Genomic DNA, 20480 nt, shown 5'->3' with positions numbered 1-20480 from the left:
GCTTATTCTGTTACTATTTCTTTGAATCCCATTATACATGTCCCTTTTACCCAGAAGTCTGCACTCTCTGATTGGAGACTAAAAGGGTGGAAGGGCAGAGGGGAGCTTTTTTCAGACCTGCAGGCCTCAAGCTGTCTGGTCCCATTCACACCTTATCAGCATGTAAAAGGCTAAGCTGTCTATATCCTGATAGAGAAAGACTCAGCAGGTGGCGAATGCTAATTTCTGAGGTCAGGAAAGGTGCTTCACAGTATCCCTTTTTGAAGGCAAGACCCAGAAACCTGAGCAGGATGGGGAGGCTCTGAACATCCTACATATTTAAAGGTGCTTTGCTGAGAACTGATGGGGCCATATTCATGGAAATCAGTGATCTCAGAGTCTGAGTTCACATTTGTCAGGTTAAAACATGGACAAAGCGCGAAGCTAAGGATATATCATTTTTACAACTTATATCAACATGCTGATGCTGAGCTGATAGAAATTAAATTTAAATAAAATTAAAAATCCAGTTCCTCAGTCGTCCCAGTATATTTCAAATGTCCAATAGCCATACATACAAGCACTGTTCCAAAGAAATAAAAACTTCATTGAATTCCCTTACATTTTTTTTTTTTTTTTTTATGATTTGACATTGTGTTAAAGTTTGAAATAGATTGGAGAGCAATAATATTTTCAGTGTCTGGAGACTTCTAAAGAATTTAATCTGACCTTAGCCAGCAGGATTTTTAACAGCATTTATATCCTTGATCTCCCCTCCACGCACCTCAACAATAAACCATTGACCAACACAATCACCCTGGAGCACCTACAATCCAAGAGACCAAACACTACATTGGAGCTTCGGCTGGTCTCTTAGCAACAGCGACGCGGCCCCGCCCCTTCGCCTGGACGTCCCTCTCCTACCTTATTAGCCTGAAAGGGGCGTGGCCAGAAGCCAGGCGCCCAATAGGAGGGGAGCAGAGGCGGGAGTCCCGGCCGCGTCTCTGTCGCTAGGGAAACCGCCTCCAGCCTGAGTTAGCGCGGGATGCCGAGCGCCGCGGAACCGGCTGCGCTGCAGCCCGAGAACGCGGACCAGGAACCCGGCGTGGACCCGCGGCTGCGCCTCCTGGGGGCCTGCGTGGCCCGGAGCCTGCGGCCGGCGGCCGGGGCCTGGGAGCGCTGCGCGGGCTCTGCCGAGGCGGAGCGGCTGCTCCAAGCCTTCCTGGGCCGCGATGCTGCCGAGGGGCCATGGCCGCTGCTGGTGGTGCGGCCTGGGCCCGGGGGCCTGGCGCTATGGCCGAGGCTGGACGCGGGACCGGAGTCCGGCCCGCCCCGCGCCAAGGGGCTCTTTTTCTTGCGCACCGGGCCCGAGCCGCCGGGGCCCTGCAGCCTCCGCGGCGCGGTGCTCTGCGGGGACGTGCCCGCCGCGCCTCTGGAGCACCTGGCCGCGCTGCTCTCCGAGGTGAGGGTGGTGGTGACCCTGCGCGGGCCTGGGAGGGGACAGGGTGGAGGGCCTGTGGGCGGAGCCTGGCCGGCGGGGCGGGGCCCTGGAGGACCTGGACTCCTGCAGAGTTTGAATCTGGAAAGTGGGATGGATGGGGGTGAGGTTGGGTGGGAACTCAGACCAGGGGTGTCACCTGAGAGGCCAGCTGGGAAGTCTGAGGAGGGCCAGGTCAGAGTGAGACTGAGAGGACCACCACCAGGTGCTGTCCTGGGAAGGGTTCAAGCCAAGGCTAGAGGCGTCAGAGTGAAGAGTTGCTGGGCCTGGCCTCCTTTTAAGGTTTGTCTATGTGTTAGCACAACAGAATTTCCTCCCTTTTTTAAGGCTGAATAATATTCCATTTTATGTATATGTTGCATTTTCTTTATCAGTTCTTCTAGGCATGGACATTTAGGTTTCTTTTATCGCTTGGCTATTGTGGATAATGCTGCAATTTAAGATAATTTTTAAAGCTGCAGTTTTATATATAGTAAGCTATCATTTCTGATAAAAAAGAGAAAAGAAGAGAGAGGAGATCTAAAATAGAGGAAGTAGAAGGGAAATAAGGAGGGGGAAATAGGGAGATAGGGAAGGAAGGACAGCAGAAAGGAAGGACACTCATTAAGAGTAATCCACCTGGGGCCGGGTGGCTGAGGTACAGGAGTAGGTAGAAGACTTACTTTCCACTGTAAAAGCTTTTGTCCTTTTAAAATCTGCACCATGTAAATGTGTTATTCTTGGAAAACTGTAAATAAAATTATTTTTAAAATACCTCCAGGTATTTACTTTTATATCTAAAAACTTCTAACAGCAATTCTCAGGCCATTCAACCACTCTTCTCCCACCTTCTTTTATGCACCTTGAAATTGATCCTGACCCACCTCAGACCTCTGCTCACCCCCATCCCTGAAGCCCTGTCCTTCCCCTCCCTACTCTCCTCTCTGTCTGCGGATCCCCTCGTCCTCCACCTCTCCACTCTGCTTCACTAAACCAAAAGGTCCCGCCTGGGACAGTCTCCCACACTGTGTGGTGGGTAGATGAGGGTGGGGGTAGTTGGTGGTGGTGGGGGTAACATGAGGGATGATGTTGGTCAGAGGATAAAATCCTTCCCCCAGTCATTTTATTTCCTGCTGCCAGCTTATCTATCCTAGAGCTCTGAAACTGGGGTGCTGTTTTGAAGGTCTGTTTTGTAGAGAGAGCATGGGATTTGCAGTATGACAGACCTGGGTTCAAATGCTGGCTCTGTCACAAGCAAAATTGAAACAGACTCATAGATGCAGAGAACAAACTGATGGTGGCCAGAGGAGGAGGGGGATGGGGGAGAAAGTGAAGGGGTTAAGAAGTACAAATTGGTGGTCACAAAGTAGTATAGGATGTATGTAAAGTACAGCATAAGAAATAGAGTCAATAATATTATAATAACTATAGTGGTGCCAGGTGGGTACTATAAATATGGGGGGGATCGCTTTATATATGATTGTCTAACTGCTATGCTTTACACCTGAAACTCATCCAAAACTATATTGAATATAAACTATAATTGAAAAATAACATTTATTAAAAAAAGAAAAGGATACTAAGGTCAAAATAGGATGAATAGTATTGGGAAAATGTTACAATAATATGTTCTATTATCCAGCTAAATGCTTTTACTCTTAATATAATTTTCTGTTTTGGGTGTTTCAACCTAGAGGGATATAACAAAATAGAAGGAACAAACATAAAAAATGCTGATACAATAAAAACAAAACACAACTCCTGATTCTGTCAGATTCATCAGTGTGATGTGAGCAGATTAGCTCATCTCTGTCAGGGTCAAACTACCTTGTAGGGTTGTTATGAAACTTAGAAATAAAATATTAGGACCCCGGGAACAGTGTGATCCATACAGTCTGGGAATTATTGGCCCTCTGCATCCCTCTTGAAAGCTTCCTCACTTTTCTGACCGATCCTTGCCACCTTGCTCTGTCCAAACCCAGTTCTCATGGGGGTACTGAGTTGTACTCCCCCCTCAGCCCTCTGCTCTGAGCCTGGAGGTGGGCTGTGTGTTCTTTTCCTTGCTGCTTCCAGACTCACGTTGAAAGCTTCCAGTTTGGATCTCTTGCCATCCCAAGATGAAGCCACCCACTGTCCTCATTGCTGCATCATATAACGATGGCACTGCCCTCACTCCTTTAGGATTGGGCTCCCAGTTCCCTGTGACTCTGGGAGCCAAGGTTACTCCTGTGTTAACATGTGGCTATTTCAACAGACACATGAATGATCCTTTCAATAACCTGGCCTTGAATTTTCTCATCCAGGGATCTTATCCCTGCCCTGCCTTCACCATCTCTTCCCAAGACCTCACATTACCAATAACCATACCCTCTCTGACCATTGCCCTGTCTTTTCAGCTCACTCCTATCTATTTCCCACTACTACAGGCCCATGACCTTCCAGCACCTCCAACCCATTGATCCTGTGTCTTCCCACTGCCCTCACCCACACCCGTGCTCTTTGCCCTCGACCCACCTTGAGTGCTGGGTTCCATCATTCTTATTCTCTTGCATGAGCTCCCGACTGGCCTGTGCCTTGCTTTGTTGCACTGGTTTGGCAAAATGACAATCCTGATGAAATCAACTCCGCCTACTGCACCCCGTCACCCAGGAAGTTGAATGGGGCCTGTGTGAAACCAGCAGCATTCACTTTAAACTCAGGATCCAGAACCTCTAGGAGACCTTTATGCTCCCCAGCAGACACCCCACACGTCTATTCCAATTCCTTTCTTGCTCTTCTAATCACTAATACATACTTTCTTTTTCCTCCCCTCAAATTTCCAAAAGCTCTTCTCTCAACCTCATTCTGTGATGCTCTTGATTCTTTCTTGGTTTGAACAAATGGAAGCAATAAAATAAAATTTCCACAAACTCTTATCTACCTCCTATGCCAATATCTGTATTCATATACTCTACTTCCGTTGCTGTAGATGGGCTGTCTGCTGTCAGCCTTTGCCAACCTTAAAACTAAAACTGCCACTTGTGCTCTGAACACCATCCACTCTCATCTTGAGGAGGTAGCACCAACAATTCTCCTGTCTCCTGTATTCTTCCCCCCCCCCCCTCTCCACTAGATAATTCTCAACAAACAAAATCCTCATTCCTCCCACCACCTACCTTCCCATTTCTGTGATCCCCTACATAGTAGATTGTCTAGTGTTCTTATTGTGTCCCATTCGTTTCCTGTTTTATCTCATACTCATTTATCAGGCTTTACCCTCATACTGCTCACCATGACCTCCACTAGTCTAGATTAGATGGGCATTTATTGGTCCTTTTCCTGCTTCTCCTGTGAGTGGGATTTGGCCCAGCTCGTGATAACCCTCTCCTGTTGGAAGAACTTTCTTCACTTGCTTTGGGGCCCTCCACCTCTGGTTTCCTTCTGTCGCCATGACCATTTCTTCTCAGTTTCCACTGAAGATGACCCCCTCTCCTTTCAAATTGAAGATCCCTAGGGCTCATTCCTTGGGCCTTTTTTCGTCTCAATTCCTTTGGAGATACTCATTCAATTTTAGAGTTTTATAAACCATTGTATCTGCCACGTCCCACATGTGTTACCTCCAGCCTTTTCTGCTCCTCTGAACTCTTAACTACAATATCCAACTGCTATTCAGTGTCTCCAGTGAGAAGTCCAGTAGATGTATAAAATTCTAATGTGTCCAAGCACACATTCCCAGAAGTCCCCCGACAACTTACACCACCCTTATTCTCCCCCACATGGGTTAATGGCGGCTCCATTCCTCCTGTTGCTCAAATCCCAAGCCTTGAAGTCATCCTCACTACTGTTCTCCCCCTCTTCCGGTCTACAAGGAATTCATTAAGAAATCACATAGGTTGAGCTTTCAAAATGTGTATAGAATCAGAGCACGTCTTACTATTCTCCCCCCCTCCCCCTTCCCCGTGCCAAGCCACTGCCTTCTGTATTGTATTAGATTATAGGAATAACTTGCTGATCTCTTTTTCCACTTTTGCCCCCTAGAGTCTAAGTTCAATACAGCAGCGGAAGTGATACTATTGAAATAATATCATGTCACTCCTTTGTTCAAAACCCTTCAATGATTTCCATTTCTCTGAGAGTAAAAATCAAAATTCTACAGGCAGGGCTGCATGTAACTTGACCCCTCCCCCACCCCCTACTCTTCTTACCTTGTTCCAGCTTCTAGCTGCTCCTTGATCCAGGCATACTCTCACCTTAGGGCTTTTGCATTCTCTGTTCCTTCCAACCACACTATACTTGCCCCAAGAATATACATAGCACTTTCCTCCCCAGTCTTTGGTTCAGATGTTATCGTCTCAATGATCCCTGAACCAATCTCTCCATTTGCAATTGCAACCCCTCCCTGATCCTCCCTACCTGCTCCCCACAACCCCTGTGCAGAACTTATTGTGACTACTTCACTAGAATATAAACTTTGTGAGGTCAGTCATCTTTTCATGCTTTGTTCACTGATATATCTTCCTAGCACCTAAAACAATACTAACACATAGTAGATGCTCCATAAATATTCATTGAGTGAGTGGGTTGCTTTTAATTTCATAGAAAGTTCACATTCATTATCTTCCTATCACTCAAAGCCATCCAAAGTTCAACCCAAACCCATCTACCACTTTTTCTTGAGACAGAAATACATTCAGTTTTTCTATGAACATCTGTATGCCAAATCCAAGGGAGGATTGTCTGTATATAAAGATCAAATAAGATACAGTACCTGCCTTTGAGATCTTAGGAAAATTCTTCTTATACTTTCTCCCCTCTCTTATTTATCCTTTCTTCCCCTAGGTCCAAAGAGTCCTTTCTCAACATGAATGTGAGAAGAGCTCATTTTGTGACATTTTATTCCTTGGAACTCTGTGTTCATCTGTGATTAGAACTTCTCAATTCAATGATTACTTCCAGACAGATCAGACAAGGATCATCCTCTTGGATTTCACATGTTAGACCCATATATTCTATTTTATGGCCACACAGACTTATTAGTCATATAGGGAACAACCCAACCAATCGTAAGTCCATGTTTCCTCTTCATTATTTACTTAACAGTTCTTATTCACATTCCTGGATTTTATTTTTCTTTATAGCATTCCCTTTCCATTAGAATGAGCATTTGACTGACAGAGTTTCCTAGTGAGTTATATTAATGACAACTTCTTAAGTTGCTAGTAATAGAAAACTCCATTTAAACTAATTCAAAAAGTTCAAGAGCAGGAGCTCAAATGATGTCACAGGTTTTGGTCTTTCTCCTTCTGTAAACTCCCTCTTCTCCAGATTGACCCTGTCCAAAGGCTCCACATGGTAGCATGATGGCCACTCATAGAAAAGAGAATGATTCTCTTCTTCCAAAGTTCAGATAGGAGACTCGGCCTGACTCTCATTGGTTCAGATTTACTTACAATCTTCACCTCTGGGTCTGCAGATGGGCACCAAAAGAAGAGGAACTGCCCTACTGGTTTGGCTCAGTGGATAGAGCATTGGCCTACAAGGGTCCCAGGTTCGATTCTATTCAAGGGCATGTAACTTGGTTGCAGGCATATACCCAATAGGGAGTGTGCAGGAGGCAGCTGATCGATGTTTCTAACTCTCTATCCCTCTCCCTTCCTCTCTGTGAAAAATGAATAAAATATATTTTTTTTTTAAAAAAGAGAAACTATTTTGGGGTGTCCAAAACTATGTTGGGGTGTTCACCCTACAGACAACTTCAGGATGCTCAACTTTGCTTTACCTTTTAAGATGCCACCTCACCCATCAGAGACAGATGGTCATCTTCACCTGAGTTTGTCCTATGCTTTGCCTCTGGCCTTTGTGACTGTTTCAGTCACCACCCATTCACCCCGTTGATTAGGTAGAGACTCCTGCCCTAGGGTTAGGGGACAGGTTAAATGAGACTGACAGCAGTTTATCAGTCACCTACCCTCCCAGCCCACAGGAGGAGGACACCATGCCACCCAGGGCCACAGGGGGGGTTGCCCTTAGGAACAGAGTGAACAGCCAGGGGCTGTGGAAGGCAAGCTTTGTGCTATCAAGAGTGTGTGGTTCCCACTGGTTCCGCTGGGAGGATGCAATTGGCTTGTTTGAATAACTCCGATGGCTGGCAGAGACCTGAAGCCCTGGTCCCCTTGGTGAGGAGGACTGTTTGACAGGTGGGCCTATATAGGACTAAATAGGAAAGGAAAGTTGGAATATAGGCTGTTTGAGGCTCTCCTTGATTGTATCAGGTGTCAAGACAGTTAGTTCTTAATATTAGGCCTTACGGCCCAGTGGCTGCAAAAGTGTGTATAGTTTTTTTAGGCCTTTCTCAGAATAGTCTTTCTCTAAGGCCTCGAAAGTAGAATGCCTGCCTTTCTTTCTCTGTGCACCTCTGTTGCAGGTCGTTATCCCCATCTTGGCCAATGGGAAGAACCACCTGGACTGGCCCCCTGTGGTACGTCAAGACGTCCAGCGGCACGCCCACAGCCTCCAGTGTGACCTCATGGTTCTCCTTGAGCAAGTGAGGGGGAAAACTTTGCTGCCTCTTCCCGCAGGCTCAGAAAACATGGAGTTTGTGGATTCTGAGAGTGAGACCGTGTAAGTGCCACCAGCCTGGGCATATGGGCCTCAGATATGGGAGATGCTGGATTATCTGAATGATTTCTTTACGACTTTTCTATTCCCGACTCTGCACAGCTCCTTATTCTGCTGTTTGCCAGCATCCTCGGACTGTGTGTTTTGTGCTGATTACTGCCCTCGCCCCAGTCCCTCAGCCTGAAGTCTTTTAAAGCTATCGCAGCATCATGGCCCTTTTCCATCCAGAATCATTTCAGGGCTGAGAGCAGCCACAGAGATGTCAGTATTTTTTTTTTAGTTTCTTTATTGATAAGGTATCACATATTTGTCCTCAACCTCCCATTCCAACCCCCCTCCCGATTCATGTCCCCACCCCCCTATTGTAATCAACCACTGGTTAGGCTCATATGTATGCACATAAGTCCTTTGGTTGATCTCTCCCTTTTAGAGATGTTAGTATTTTGCTTATCGGGACAGTTGTCTCATCATTGGCAAGGGCCCAGGTCCTGCCTGGGAGAGAGCCACGCACTTCCCAGCATTCACCCAGCGCATGACATCATAGAACTAACTCAGCCCCTCCTCCCCCGGCAGCCGGAGACTTTCCTCAAATTGGGGGGATGTTTTCCAAAAGAAAAAAATCTGGCTTTGTTAGAATGTGGAGTCCATGCCTCCTGTGCCTGAACGGCATCAGAACTCCAGCCTCGTCCCCTTTAAGGAGTCATAGCTGCCATTTTCATTTATTCTGTGTACCATTCCAGCTGCAAGCTTTCTTTGCTTCTGTCCCATGGGGATTTTCCTTTTTCTTTCAAGCCAGGCTATGGATCTAAATGATATATTTTGTTATATTCTACCTAGGATTTGTTGGTGGTTTATTTAGTGGGGGAGGTGGGGTCAGCGGGGGGGAGGGGGGCACTCCTAACAAGGTGGAGGGAATTACTCAAACACAGATGAGAATTTCATTTGCTGGTTCACTAAAATAAAAATACCTATGGCAATTTCATTACTTCATTTTAAGCCATTGTTGGTAGTAGAAAGAAAGTCATCTTTTTGATGTTTTGTATTCTAATATTAAAATGTTTTGTTGGTTCACCACAGCAACATGGATGGATAGATGGACAACCATGAGTAGTCCACCATGTCTGTCATTTCCCTCAGTGCCCGACATAAAATGGCAATGGCTATGAAGCAAGGTCCGTAGAACTTAGTGCAAAGCTCTGGATCCTAGCTTTTAAAACAGGCTCTGCCACCTATGGGCCAGACCACTTGGAAGCAATCTTTCAATCTCTCCCAGCCTCAGTTCTCTCATTTGTAGATGACCTCAGCACCTCCTCATACTCAGAGTTCTTGAGAGATGGCAGCTCTAAAGTTCTTAGGTCAGTGCAAAGCACAGAATAGTGGTGCTTAATGAGAGGTAGCTACTATGACCACACAAGAGAGACCTGAGATTGAGGATTGGCCAGGAATCAAAATGCAAGGCCTGCTGATATCCACAATTAGTAGACATGCACCTTTCAGGAGGATCTGGGGGGAGGAGGTTATAATAAAAGCTGAAGTGGGCAACTTCTAAATTGGATGACCTCCATCAAAGAAGATGGGCAAATTCCCAAATGCCAACTGGCCACAGGTGCCTGAGACTAATGTGTTTGTGGCAACAGGCACCTTCCTGCATGAGCTCAGATGGCCCTGAGGCCAGAGCTTCCCAATGTCATTGTTGTGTATTTAGGGTCCATGGTTTGATCTGAAGAATAAGCAATATAAGAGGTGGCAATGTACTTTATAATGAGTTTTTTATATTGGAAGTAATTTGCTACATAAACAATTTGAAGCAATTTCCCAGTTAACTTTAAAACTTATTTTGTTTAATAAAAATATTCCATCTTCACAATAAAAAATACAAATGACCATTTCCTGTTCCTTTTATATTCTAATATAACATTCAGTGTATGTATATATAATCATTTCTGAGATTATCTCTCTTTGTTCAAACTTGATAATTTTCTAAAGGATGGGTCATATTTCAGGAAGATGAGTATCTTCCCCCTTTAATATCTTCTGTAATCACTTGTGACTATCAGTGCTCAACAAATATGATTTTGATTAAACTAAGTAAAAGTGGTTTTATGAGATGAAAATGTGAATGATATACTCCCTTTCTTTGTCATTTGGGTCTTGAGTTCTTGGCATGAACAGTTTTCATTTAAGACTTAGTGAGATAAAAGCCATATACCGTATTTTCCGGCGTATAAGACGACCCCCTAATTTTTACAGTTAAAACATAGGTTTAGGCCTATATTCACTGTATAAGACTACCCACCACTTCCAAGGCAACACCAGTTCTTTTTTTAATTAATTTTTTAATGAATGACATTTTTTGAACATACTGTAATATATCGTACATTGATATGATAAATGGAAGGTCTCTTCACAAATGGCAATGCCATGAACTTGACCGAGAAACAAGAAATCCAAAAGAGAACATTAACAATGATGGCATCATCTGGAAAGAAAATTACATGAAGAACTTGCAGAAAATGCTTGTTTGTGACTGACTGGGATGATAAGAGGTTTTTCTAGGCAGAGGAGCATTGTGAGCTTAAAATCCTTCAAAATCCTCATCATGTTCTTCTGACATCATAAGTTCATCAATGACCTCTTGTGGTACATTTGTAAGATATACTCGGCGTATAAGACGACCCCCGATTTTTGGTTGACTTTTTTTCATTTCAAAAGTCGTCTTATACACCGGAAAATACGATATGACAAACCCATAGCCAACATCATATCCAATGGACAAAAACTGAAACATTTCCCCTAAGAACAGGAAGAAGACAGGGATACCCCCTCTCACCACTCCTGTTCAATGTAGTACTGGAAGTACTAGCCATTGTGATCAGACAAGAAGAAGAAAAAAAGACATCCAAATTAAAAAAGAAGAAGTAAAACTGTCCTTATTTGCAGATGACATGATACTGTACATAGAAAACCCTAAAGACTCCATCAAAAAGTTATTAGACTTAATAAATGAATTCAGCAATGTAGCAGGATACCAAATCTACGTCATTTATTTACACCAATAATGAACTTACAGAGAGATTAAAAAAACAATCCCATTTATCATTGCACCAAAAAAAAATTAAGATACCTAGGAATAAATCTAACTTAGGAGGTAAAAGACCTATATGCAAAAAACTACAGGACACTGAAAAAAGAGATAGAGGAAGATGTAAACAGATGGAAGAATATAGCGTGTTCATGGATTGGTAGAATCAACATCTTCAAAATGTCCATATTACCCATAGCAATCTATAGATTCAACGCAATCCCCATTAAAATACCAAGGACATATTTCACAAACTTAGAACTAACTTTCCAAAAATTCATCTGGAATAAAAAGACCCCGAATATTTGCAGCAATCCTAAGAAAGAACAACAAAGTAGGTGGGATCTCAAAACCATATATCAAGCTGTATTACAAAGCCACTGGTCCTAAAATAGCCTGGCACTGGCATAAGAACAGACATATAGATCAATGGCATAGAATAGAGAACCCAGAAATTGACCCAAATCACTATGCCCAATTAATACTTGACAAAGGAGGCATGAACATACAATGGAGTCAAGACAGTCTCTTCATGTAAATGGTGTTGGGAAAATTGGACAGATACATGCAAAAAAAAAAAAGAAAGAAAAGAAAAGAAAGAAACTAGACCATCAACTTACACCATACAAAAAAATAAACTCAAAATGGATAAAGCAATATCAACGAAGAAATTGCTTCAGCATATGTCTGATATTTCACTGCCTGTGGATTCCTCTAGTATTTTTATGGTTTCCTGATACCACAGGCAGTGAAATCTCAGACATATGCTGAAGCAATTTCTTCATTGATATTGCTCCGAGGGCAATGGAAAATAAACAAATGGGACTACATCAAAATAAAAAGCACACAGCAAAGGAAACCATTTAAAAAAACAAACAAACAAACAAACAACAACAAAAATCAAAGTCCACTGCATGGGAGAACATATTTGCCAATGTTGTCACCGATAAGAGTTTAATCTCCAACATTTACAGGGAACTCATACAACTTAACAAAAGGAAGATAAACAATCCAATAAAAAAATGGACAATAGACCCAAATAGACACTTTTTGAAGGTGGACAGAGGAAGGCCAAGAGACATATGAAAACATGCTTAAAGTCACTAATTATCCGAGAGATACAAATCAAAAAGACAATGTGGTACCATCTCACACCTGTCAGAATGGCAATCATCAACAAACAAATGTTGAAGAGGATGCAAAAAAAAGGAACCCTTGTGCACTGCTGGTGGGAATGCAGACTGGCACAGCCACTGTGGAGAACAGTATGGTGTTTCCTCAGAAAATTAAAAATGGAACTCCCATTTAACCCTGTGATCCCACTTCTAGGAATATATCCCAAGAAGCTAGAAACACCTCTCAGAAAGGATATATGCACCCCTATGTTCATAGCAGCATAATTCACCATAGCTAAGATTTGGAAACAGCCTAAATGCCCATCAGCAGATGAGTGGATTAAAAAACTGTGGTACATCTACACAATGGAATACTATGCTGAGGTAAAAAAAAGAAGGAATTCTTACCATTTGCAACAGCATGGATGGAACTGGAGAGCATTATGCTAAGTGAAATAAGCCAGTCAGAGGAAGATAAATATCACATGATTTCACTCATTTATGGAATATAATGAACAACATAAACTGATGAATAAATCAGATCCAGAGTTAGAGAAGCATCGATCAGACTGTCAAACCTCAGAGGGAAGGTAGGGGAGGGTTGGGGTAGGGAAGAAAGATCAATCAAAGGAATTGTATGAAAGCATATAAGCCTAACCAATGGACACAGACAACAGGGGGGTGAGGGCATGAGTGGGATAATAGGGGGATGGGGACACATATGTATTACCTTAATCAATAAAGAAATTTAAAAAAAGACTTAGAAGGCAAACCAAAATATATTTTTTATTTTAATGCTTTCTGAAGTACTCCTGTTTGGTTATTGAAAAGATATATAAGGTAGATTGCTTGGAAATCCCATTCTTTGCTGGGAAAGTGAGGACAAAGTGAAGTTAATTTTGATGTTCAGATGACTGATGGCTTGCCTTGTGGAGGAGGAAGTAACCTATTTCCTCTTGACGAGGAGGTCAGAACTAAGACTAAAATGAGGACATCACAGGGAGGTAGATGTGTTCAGTGTCGAGATCCACTTTCTCCCAGTGAGGACTGATCACTGAGGAATGCACTGTTTGCTTGTCAAGTTGGGAGGCTGCTGAAATTAGTGGTATTCAAGCCAGGGTTGTGTGGTTCAGTGTATTTCTGTATTGACAGAATTCAAAATTCTTCAACTAACTTTGGGAGTGCTGGTGGGATCTTGTCTTGAATAATTATGTATGCATGCATGCATAAGCCTTTTGTCTGGGGAGAGGATGCGTGCTCCTAAATGAGTACCCCTCAATCTATTGTCCAACAAAAAGATAAGAATGCCTGGACTAGATGGAATTCCCCACCAGTTTTGTTTTTTTTTGTTTTTTTAATTTGGCATTGTGGTTGCAGGCCACCTAGCCTTGTTATTTCCGACGTTTCAGGAGGCTTGTTGTGCTTTTCACAGCTTGGATTCCATGGATAAGTCCGTCATCTATGCCATTGAGTCTGCAGTGATCCAATGGAGTCGCCAGGTGCAGGTGGTCCTCAACAAGGACTCTTCCCAGCCACTCTTCCAAGGAGAAAACCCCACCCCCTGGGTGGAGTTGGAGTTCTGGAAGAGCAGGTAGGCACACGCTCAAACCGTGGCAAGTAGGTAGACATCTTACAGAGGATGCTGCCTGGGGGAACCAGACATGGAGTGTGGTCCCACCTCCAGGTGTTTCTCATCTCCCCTGGAGCAGACAGCTTCGTGTCCTTGGGGTCATGCAGTTTTTCTGTGCTCTGGGAGATGTGCCCTGACCTTAGGGTTCAATAGTCGCCCCTTCTTTTGTGGGCTGCAGTCACTATACCCTCTGACATGTCTTCAAAGGCTTTTTCAACTGCGTGTAAACTTAACTCACTTTTGTATGTATTTTTACTTGTGTACTCCTTTATGTATACACACTTTTTGTAAGAATCTGCAGAAAAAGAGGGGCTGTGACAGTTGGCTGCAGAATAGCCTCTCGTAGGTCCCAGCCAGTCGTTAGCAGGCCCAGAAAGCCCATCATCTGCTGTGTGCCAGCCCCACAGAGTCCCCGAAAGACCCAATGATTGCTCCTGCTGATTCCCGCTCTACCTTCCCATTTCCTTGTTCCCATTCATCATCGTGCTGAGTAATCTTTTATTCAAAAGGAGGCAGATGTTTGAAGCAGATGTCCCTGTCCCCCTCTTGAGTGGGCAGTGTCCATATCACATGACCAGGTATGGTGCCCTGTTGGTGCCACCATGCTGAGATGTCCCATGCTCTGGCCTGGTTTCTGTTGGCAGGAATGGCTTCTGACCATTCTGCTGACCCGCCGCAGGCCCTTCTCCAGCAGCTTCACTCTGACGTGCGTCCTGCGCCCCCCCCCCCTTACCCCAAACCCCACTGCAAGAGCTGATGACCTCCAGCTGCCAAGCTTTGGAGCCACCAGATGTTCACAGCAGGTTCCCCTGCTGTTGCCTTGTTGAGCTGCCCCTTTGAACCATGTTCCCTGCTCTGGCTTTTGCCCTCACTGTCCTGGGAACAGATGCCCTGGCCGTGTGGGGCAGGAGCCAGCCTCGGTGGGAGCGCCCTGAGCAGGGCTGCTCTCTGTCTGTCTGGGGGTGGGTCATCCCAGGGGGACTGAGTTTCCCAACGCTCACCTGGACTCCCCTCCTCCTTGGCGTTGCAGGTCTGAGGACCTGGAATACATTTACGATCAACTAAGAACGATGAAGGTGAGGAGCATGGAGGGGTTTCTAGACAAGCTTCAGAGCAGCTACCTCCCAGCCTTCCAAGCCATGCGCAGAGATGTCACCGCAGGTGAGGTGCAGCAAGTATTTGCATGAAAGTGTTTACCTTGAATTCTTTATTTAGTGCCGAACTATCTTCTCTCTCAGATTTCAGCAGCTTCAAGTCCTTACGACCCTCAACCTGACATGACCTAGCGTGACACGGCCAGATCTAGAAGCAGGAAAGCAGACCTGTGTTGTTTGCATTTCCACCACTCTGTGAGCTAGGGAACAACACCTAACCCCCTGGGCTTTAGTGCATTCCCTGATATAGTGCACACACCTCCCGCCCACTGCCTCGAACTGCCGTGATGGAGTAGAGATGGAAGTGTTTTGCTGACTGTGCCACACGGTACAATGTATGTTGTTCTCTCTCACCCCTGGGGTTCAGGCCCCTTCGCCCTGGCCCCTGGAAAAGGCTTTAATGCCACTGCTGGCTCCATTCTGCTTTTTCCATTCCTACTGTCAGAGAGACTGCAATTTCCTGGCCATCTGAGCACCAGGCAAGATTGCCCCTTATCAAAATTGCAGAGCCAGCAAAGTCTATAATTAGAAGCAGGTAATTTTTTTTCCCGGGCTCCCTCTCCCCTCACCAGGGCACTTTGCTTCTTTCCTTCCTCTTCCCAGACCTCCTCCTACCTCTTCAGTCTTGGAGGTCAGAATGTGCTTTAAAAGGTATTCGCAATTTCATGTGATTTGCGCTTAATCCCAGCTGTGATTTTCAAACATTTTTTTTCTCTACCAGCACTCTTTCTTTAAAGACAATTTTCTTCCTAAGTCCAAAACACAGAGCTAATTAAGGCCTATTTGTTCCATTAAAGAGGGGAGTGTCCTGTGTCCGTAGGCAGTGTGGACTCTCATCCCACTTTCCTCTCGTCAGGATGTGGGCTTTGAAAACCGCTCAGCCCCAGGAAGGAAAGTTCCAGTAGTAGAGTTTCTGACATGTTCCCTATAGCAGAGAAGAACTGGCATAAGTAGCTAGTCTTTGAGGTCCCTCTGTACCCTAAAATGTTACCCCCAAGTCTGCCCTGCAGCACATAGAGCTGCCTGGGAACAGGTACCTCTTCAGTTTATTGCTTCACTGTGAGATTTTGTGTCCCAGAGGAATCAGTAGTTGTCCTCAATTTAAGTCCAATACAAATGACTCAGGTATCCCCCCAAAGGGGCTTGCGTACCACTGTTGGTATGAGCAGTAATTGTGGGAGATAGACAGGCACTTATAAAAAGTATGTTAAGGGTAACTGTTCTTGGTGATAACAGTTTTTCATCTATGTTAGCGATTTGAAGTTTTCATTTTATATGATTTTTTTTAGGTTAAAATGGGAGTCAACTCAGAAAGCATTTGAGTAAATACTACAGGTCATACGCAGACATGACAAATATCCTAAGGGAGATATGCAAATGACTGTAATTTGGGCTCTGAAATCAAACAACGTACAGTAAAGTTATATTTATGAGTTGGTTATTTTGAGCTCCAAATATATCTTTCACATTAATAGATTAATAGACTATGATCATTCACATTAGTCTTTGTTATGAAAGATTTGGTTCCCCATGTCAGCTTCAAAAAGTTATTTGTAGTAGAGTATATAATGGCAAAGAAAAGAAATTGGGGGGAAATGCAGTTATAGTAAACACTGCCATAAAAATAAAAATCCTTGAAATATACAACTCAGTTTGGATGATGGAAGGAAAGAACTTTTGGTTAGAGGAGTTAGGAGGAGACATGCTCAGAAATTTTGGTGGGTCTCTGAATAATAAAAATATTTTAGAGGCATCTGATGTGCATTATTCCTATTAGTCAGAGGAGAGGAAAAGCAATATTTCTGAATCGGTGGGGATGGATCGGAAAAGAGTGGTAAATAAAGAAGGAGGGCAAAAGAATGTAGGAGAATGTGTGGGAACAAGGTTGTCTGAAGTGGAATTGATTGGACAATGGAGAACCTTGGAAAACTGGAAGCAACAGTATGATGGAGGGGAAAGAACAAGAGCAATATAGACTAATAGGGAGTTCTCATCAGCCTGCTCTCTGCTCTCTTGGTTTAGGACAGTGGTTGGCAAACTCATTAGTCAACAGAGCCAAATACCCTGTTTCCCCCCAAATAAGACAGTGTCTTATATTAATTTTTGCTCCCAAAGATGCGCTAGGTCTTATTTTCAGGGGAAGTCTTATTTTTCCATGAAGAAGAATATGGTACACATTTATTGTTAAATGAAAATAAAGGAAATTTATTACCTGTATACGGTACGGTAGTACGGTAGTTGTCAACACAAACCAGACAAACTGTGAATCCTACAGTATCAAGAATTTACTCATTTATTCAATGACAATCTTGTCATCATCTTCTGGAACATCATCATAACAATCCAATTCCTGAATTTCCTGGTGAATTTCTTGTGACTCCATTTCTTTCAGAATCAGTGGACCGAATCATGTTTAGCCTGGGTGGGTGGGGGGCTTATTTTTGGGGGGATGCCTTATATTTCACTCAGAAGGAAACCTGTAAGTAGGTCTTATTTTCAGGGAAACACGGTATCAACAGTACAACGATTGAAATTTCTTTTGGAGCCAAATTTTTAAACTTAAACTATACATGTAGGTACTTTGTTATTAACTTAATTAGGGTTCTCCTAAGCTGGCCTTTGCTAAAAACTCAAGGGACCAAAGAGCCGCATGTGGCTCGCGAGCCGCAGTTTGCCGACCACTGGTTTAGGAAGTTCAGATCCTTCTCTTCCCAGGCACCAGGACTCCAATGTGGTGGCTCTGAACTACAGGCGGGGAGAGTGACTCTCTCATTCCTTCCAGCTCTGATGGAGGCGAAGGACATCCACACGCACCTGCTGCCGCTCCGCCGCCACCTGGAAGCCCTGGAGGCCTTGGAGTTCCCGGAGCTGAAGCCGCGGCTGCGGCCCCTGCTGCACGTGGTCTGTCTGATCTGGGCCTCCTGCAAGTCCTACTGCTCCCCGGGCCGGCTGACCGTGCTGCTCCAGGAGATCTGCAACCTTCTCATCCAGCAGGTTGGTCCTCCGGGTCCCCGCTGACTTCCCAGCGGCTGGGTGGCATGGAGTCACAGGAGAGGAAAAGGGGCATTTTTCAGGGCAGGGAAGCAATTATGATCCACAGGGTTCCTTCTCCAGTTATGTTACTAACCACAAGCTGGCAACACCGACGTTTTCAGTAGAGCTGCAACATGGTCTTCCTTTCCCTCTGCCCAAAGCTGAAGGGCAGGGGTGGTGAACTTCAACCTCCTGACGATCTGTGCTCACAGACTGGTATTTATTTTACTTTATTTTTTAAAATACATTTTTATTGATTTCAGAGAGGAAAGGAGAGGAGAGGGAGAGATAGAAACATCAATGATGAGAGAGAATCATTGATCAGCTACTTCCTGCATGCCCTCTACTGGGGATCAAGCCCACAACCCAGGCACGTGTCCTTGACCAGAATGAAACCTGGGATCCTTCAATCCTCAGGCCAACGCTCTATCCACTGAGCCACACCAGTTAGGGCCAGACTGGTTTTAAGTCAGCAGTGAAGCCCAACAGTTAGGAATGCCATCTCTGGTGTCGGGCATCTCTTTGCCAACCCCTGTGTCACCACTTGTTCTCAGTGTGTACCTGGCCACATTGATTGTCTGCTCTGAGTCTCACCTTCCTCTTTGTGCAGCGGTATCAAGAGGACCATCTCAAAGAGTAGCCCGATGACTATGAGGCTCTGATGGGAGCATGCATGGCTTACGGCTAAGAATTCAGTGTCTGTGAGCTACAGAGAAGCAACTTTTAAGATCACAAACCTGGTGCTTCTCCTTTCTAGGGACCCTTATAGCATCAACCAGGGCAGCCTAAGCCCCGAGGAATGTGCCAGTGACTAGAGCGGGAAGCCTTGGGATGTGTGGGTGATCTTCCCCCAGAATTGGCTTAGTTTCCCTCTAAGGAGCTGTGACCCTGAGGAAACAAGGAATGCTTTTAAAGAGGAGCTAATAATAACTAACATCTATGAGGCACATTGCAAGTTTCAAACTGCTGTGACCTTTATGATCCTGGTCATTTTCAGATGAACTCTGTGAGGTATGCATGGAGATCCCCATTAAATAATAATAATAACTGTTATTAAGATGTGGGCTAAAGCTCCAGGAATTTAACTAAGTCACCAAAGGTCACCCAGCCAAAGACAGGTTGCTTGACCCCTAAAACCAGCACTTCTCCATTACTCCATGTTTGTCAGCCAGGACTCTTTTGTTTGAAAGTGTAAGGAAAGTCCACCAAAAGGGATAATTTATTGGCTCATGTATCCCGAAAGTCCAAGGTAAGTCTGGCTTCAGCCCTGGCTTCCTACATACAGGTCAGAGGTGGTGTCATCAGGACCCTGTTATTTCTGCCCCTCCCAGTGGTGGTGAAGACGGCTGTCCAACAGTTTCAGCCTTGTAGCCTTCACAAGTCTGTTAGAGACAGGGAAATAATGTTTCAAAGAATTTTTGCACTAAAATTATTTCACCATAGAAAGTCAGAAAGTCACCAAAGACCAGGTGGGAGAAATACCTGCCCATCCCCAGCTGGCCCCACGAAAGACTCACGGTGTTTCCTTGTCTCTGATTGGCCACTTGCCTAAGCCAATCGCTGACCATTGGCTTGAACCCAGGTCCCAATCCACCTGTGGAACTGAGGGTGGAGTCACATGTTTCCTATAGGGTGCTTCTACAAAATACGTGGGCTATTGTTCAGGTCAGAGTTGACGTTGGCAAAGTTGTGGGACGTCCCGCACTTGTCACCACGCTTCGTGACACAAACGTTTGCGTTCCAGGCCTCTGATTATCTCAGCCCAGAAGACCTCCTGAAAAGCGAGGTGGAAGAGAGTCAGAGAAAACTGCAAGTGGCTGTGGACACCTTGAACTTCTTCAAGCAGGTGTTTCAGGACAGAAGGGAGCATCTCAGCACTTACTTCAAGGAGAGCCAGGAAGTCAGGGCGTGGGATTTCCAGTCTTCCTTGGTGTTTGTGCGATTGGATGGCTTCCTGAGACGCCTGCTCGTGCTGCAGGTGAGTGTGATGGCCAGCCTTCCTTTGGTTGGAGGAACCACAATAATATTCAGTATAAACTCCTAATAGCACCACCGTTACCTGATGATCGATCCAAATGATTAATCTGATCATTTGGATCGATCATCAGGTAACGGTGGTGCTATTAGGAGTTTAGGAAACTCTAATCCTAGACTCATTTAGGAAGAAGGCCCAGGGAATCAGCCAGCAAAATTCATTTGATTTTCAAATGGCCCATAACCTTTAAACTTTGTTTCAAATGAACGCTTGCTAAAAAGTTCGATGTGCAAAATGCATGTGAGCTGAACTGGATGCAGCTGGTGATTCCCAGAAAGCTACTGCTTTGAACTTGCCCTTCACTCTTCCAAGGTGGCTCCAGAAACTGCACGACTAGTGAATCTCAGCGTAAAAGAAATGTGACTTTTGCCCAAAGCT

At 44.6% G+C, this 20480-nt stretch overlaps 1 protein-coding gene across 1 annotated transcript in view; it reads left to right on the top strand.

Moving 5' to 3' along the window:
* The first annotated feature begins 967 nt into the window (after positions 1-967).
* Positions 968-20480, top strand: part of DNAH9 (dynein axonemal heavy chain 9) — a 294112-nt gene continuing 274599 nt past the window's right edge. Inside the window, exons 1-6 of the mRNA XM_036451929.2 lie at positions 968-1441; positions 7860-8056; positions 13683-13841; positions 14911-15041; positions 17817-18028; positions 19812-20045. Coding sequence (XP_036307822.1) covers positions 1025-1441; positions 7860-8056; positions 13683-13841; positions 14911-15041; positions 17817-18028; positions 19812-20045 — 1350 coding nt within the window. The 5' untranslated portion in view covers positions 968-1024. The remainder of the gene's footprint in view (positions 1442-7859; positions 8057-13682; positions 13842-14910; positions 15042-17816; positions 18029-19811; positions 20046-20480) is intronic.

Source organism: Pipistrellus kuhlii, unplaced genomic scaffold (assembly GCF_014108245.1).
Source record: "Pipistrellus kuhlii isolate mPipKuh1 unplaced genomic scaffold, mPipKuh1.p scaffold_m20_p_23, whole genome shotgun sequence".
In the NCBI taxonomy this organism is placed as follows: Eukaryota; Metazoa; Chordata; class Mammalia; order Chiroptera; family Vespertilionidae; genus Pipistrellus; species Pipistrellus kuhlii.
Note: the sequence above shows the minus strand (reverse complement) of the source record. Positions and strands in the feature narration are given on the sequence as shown.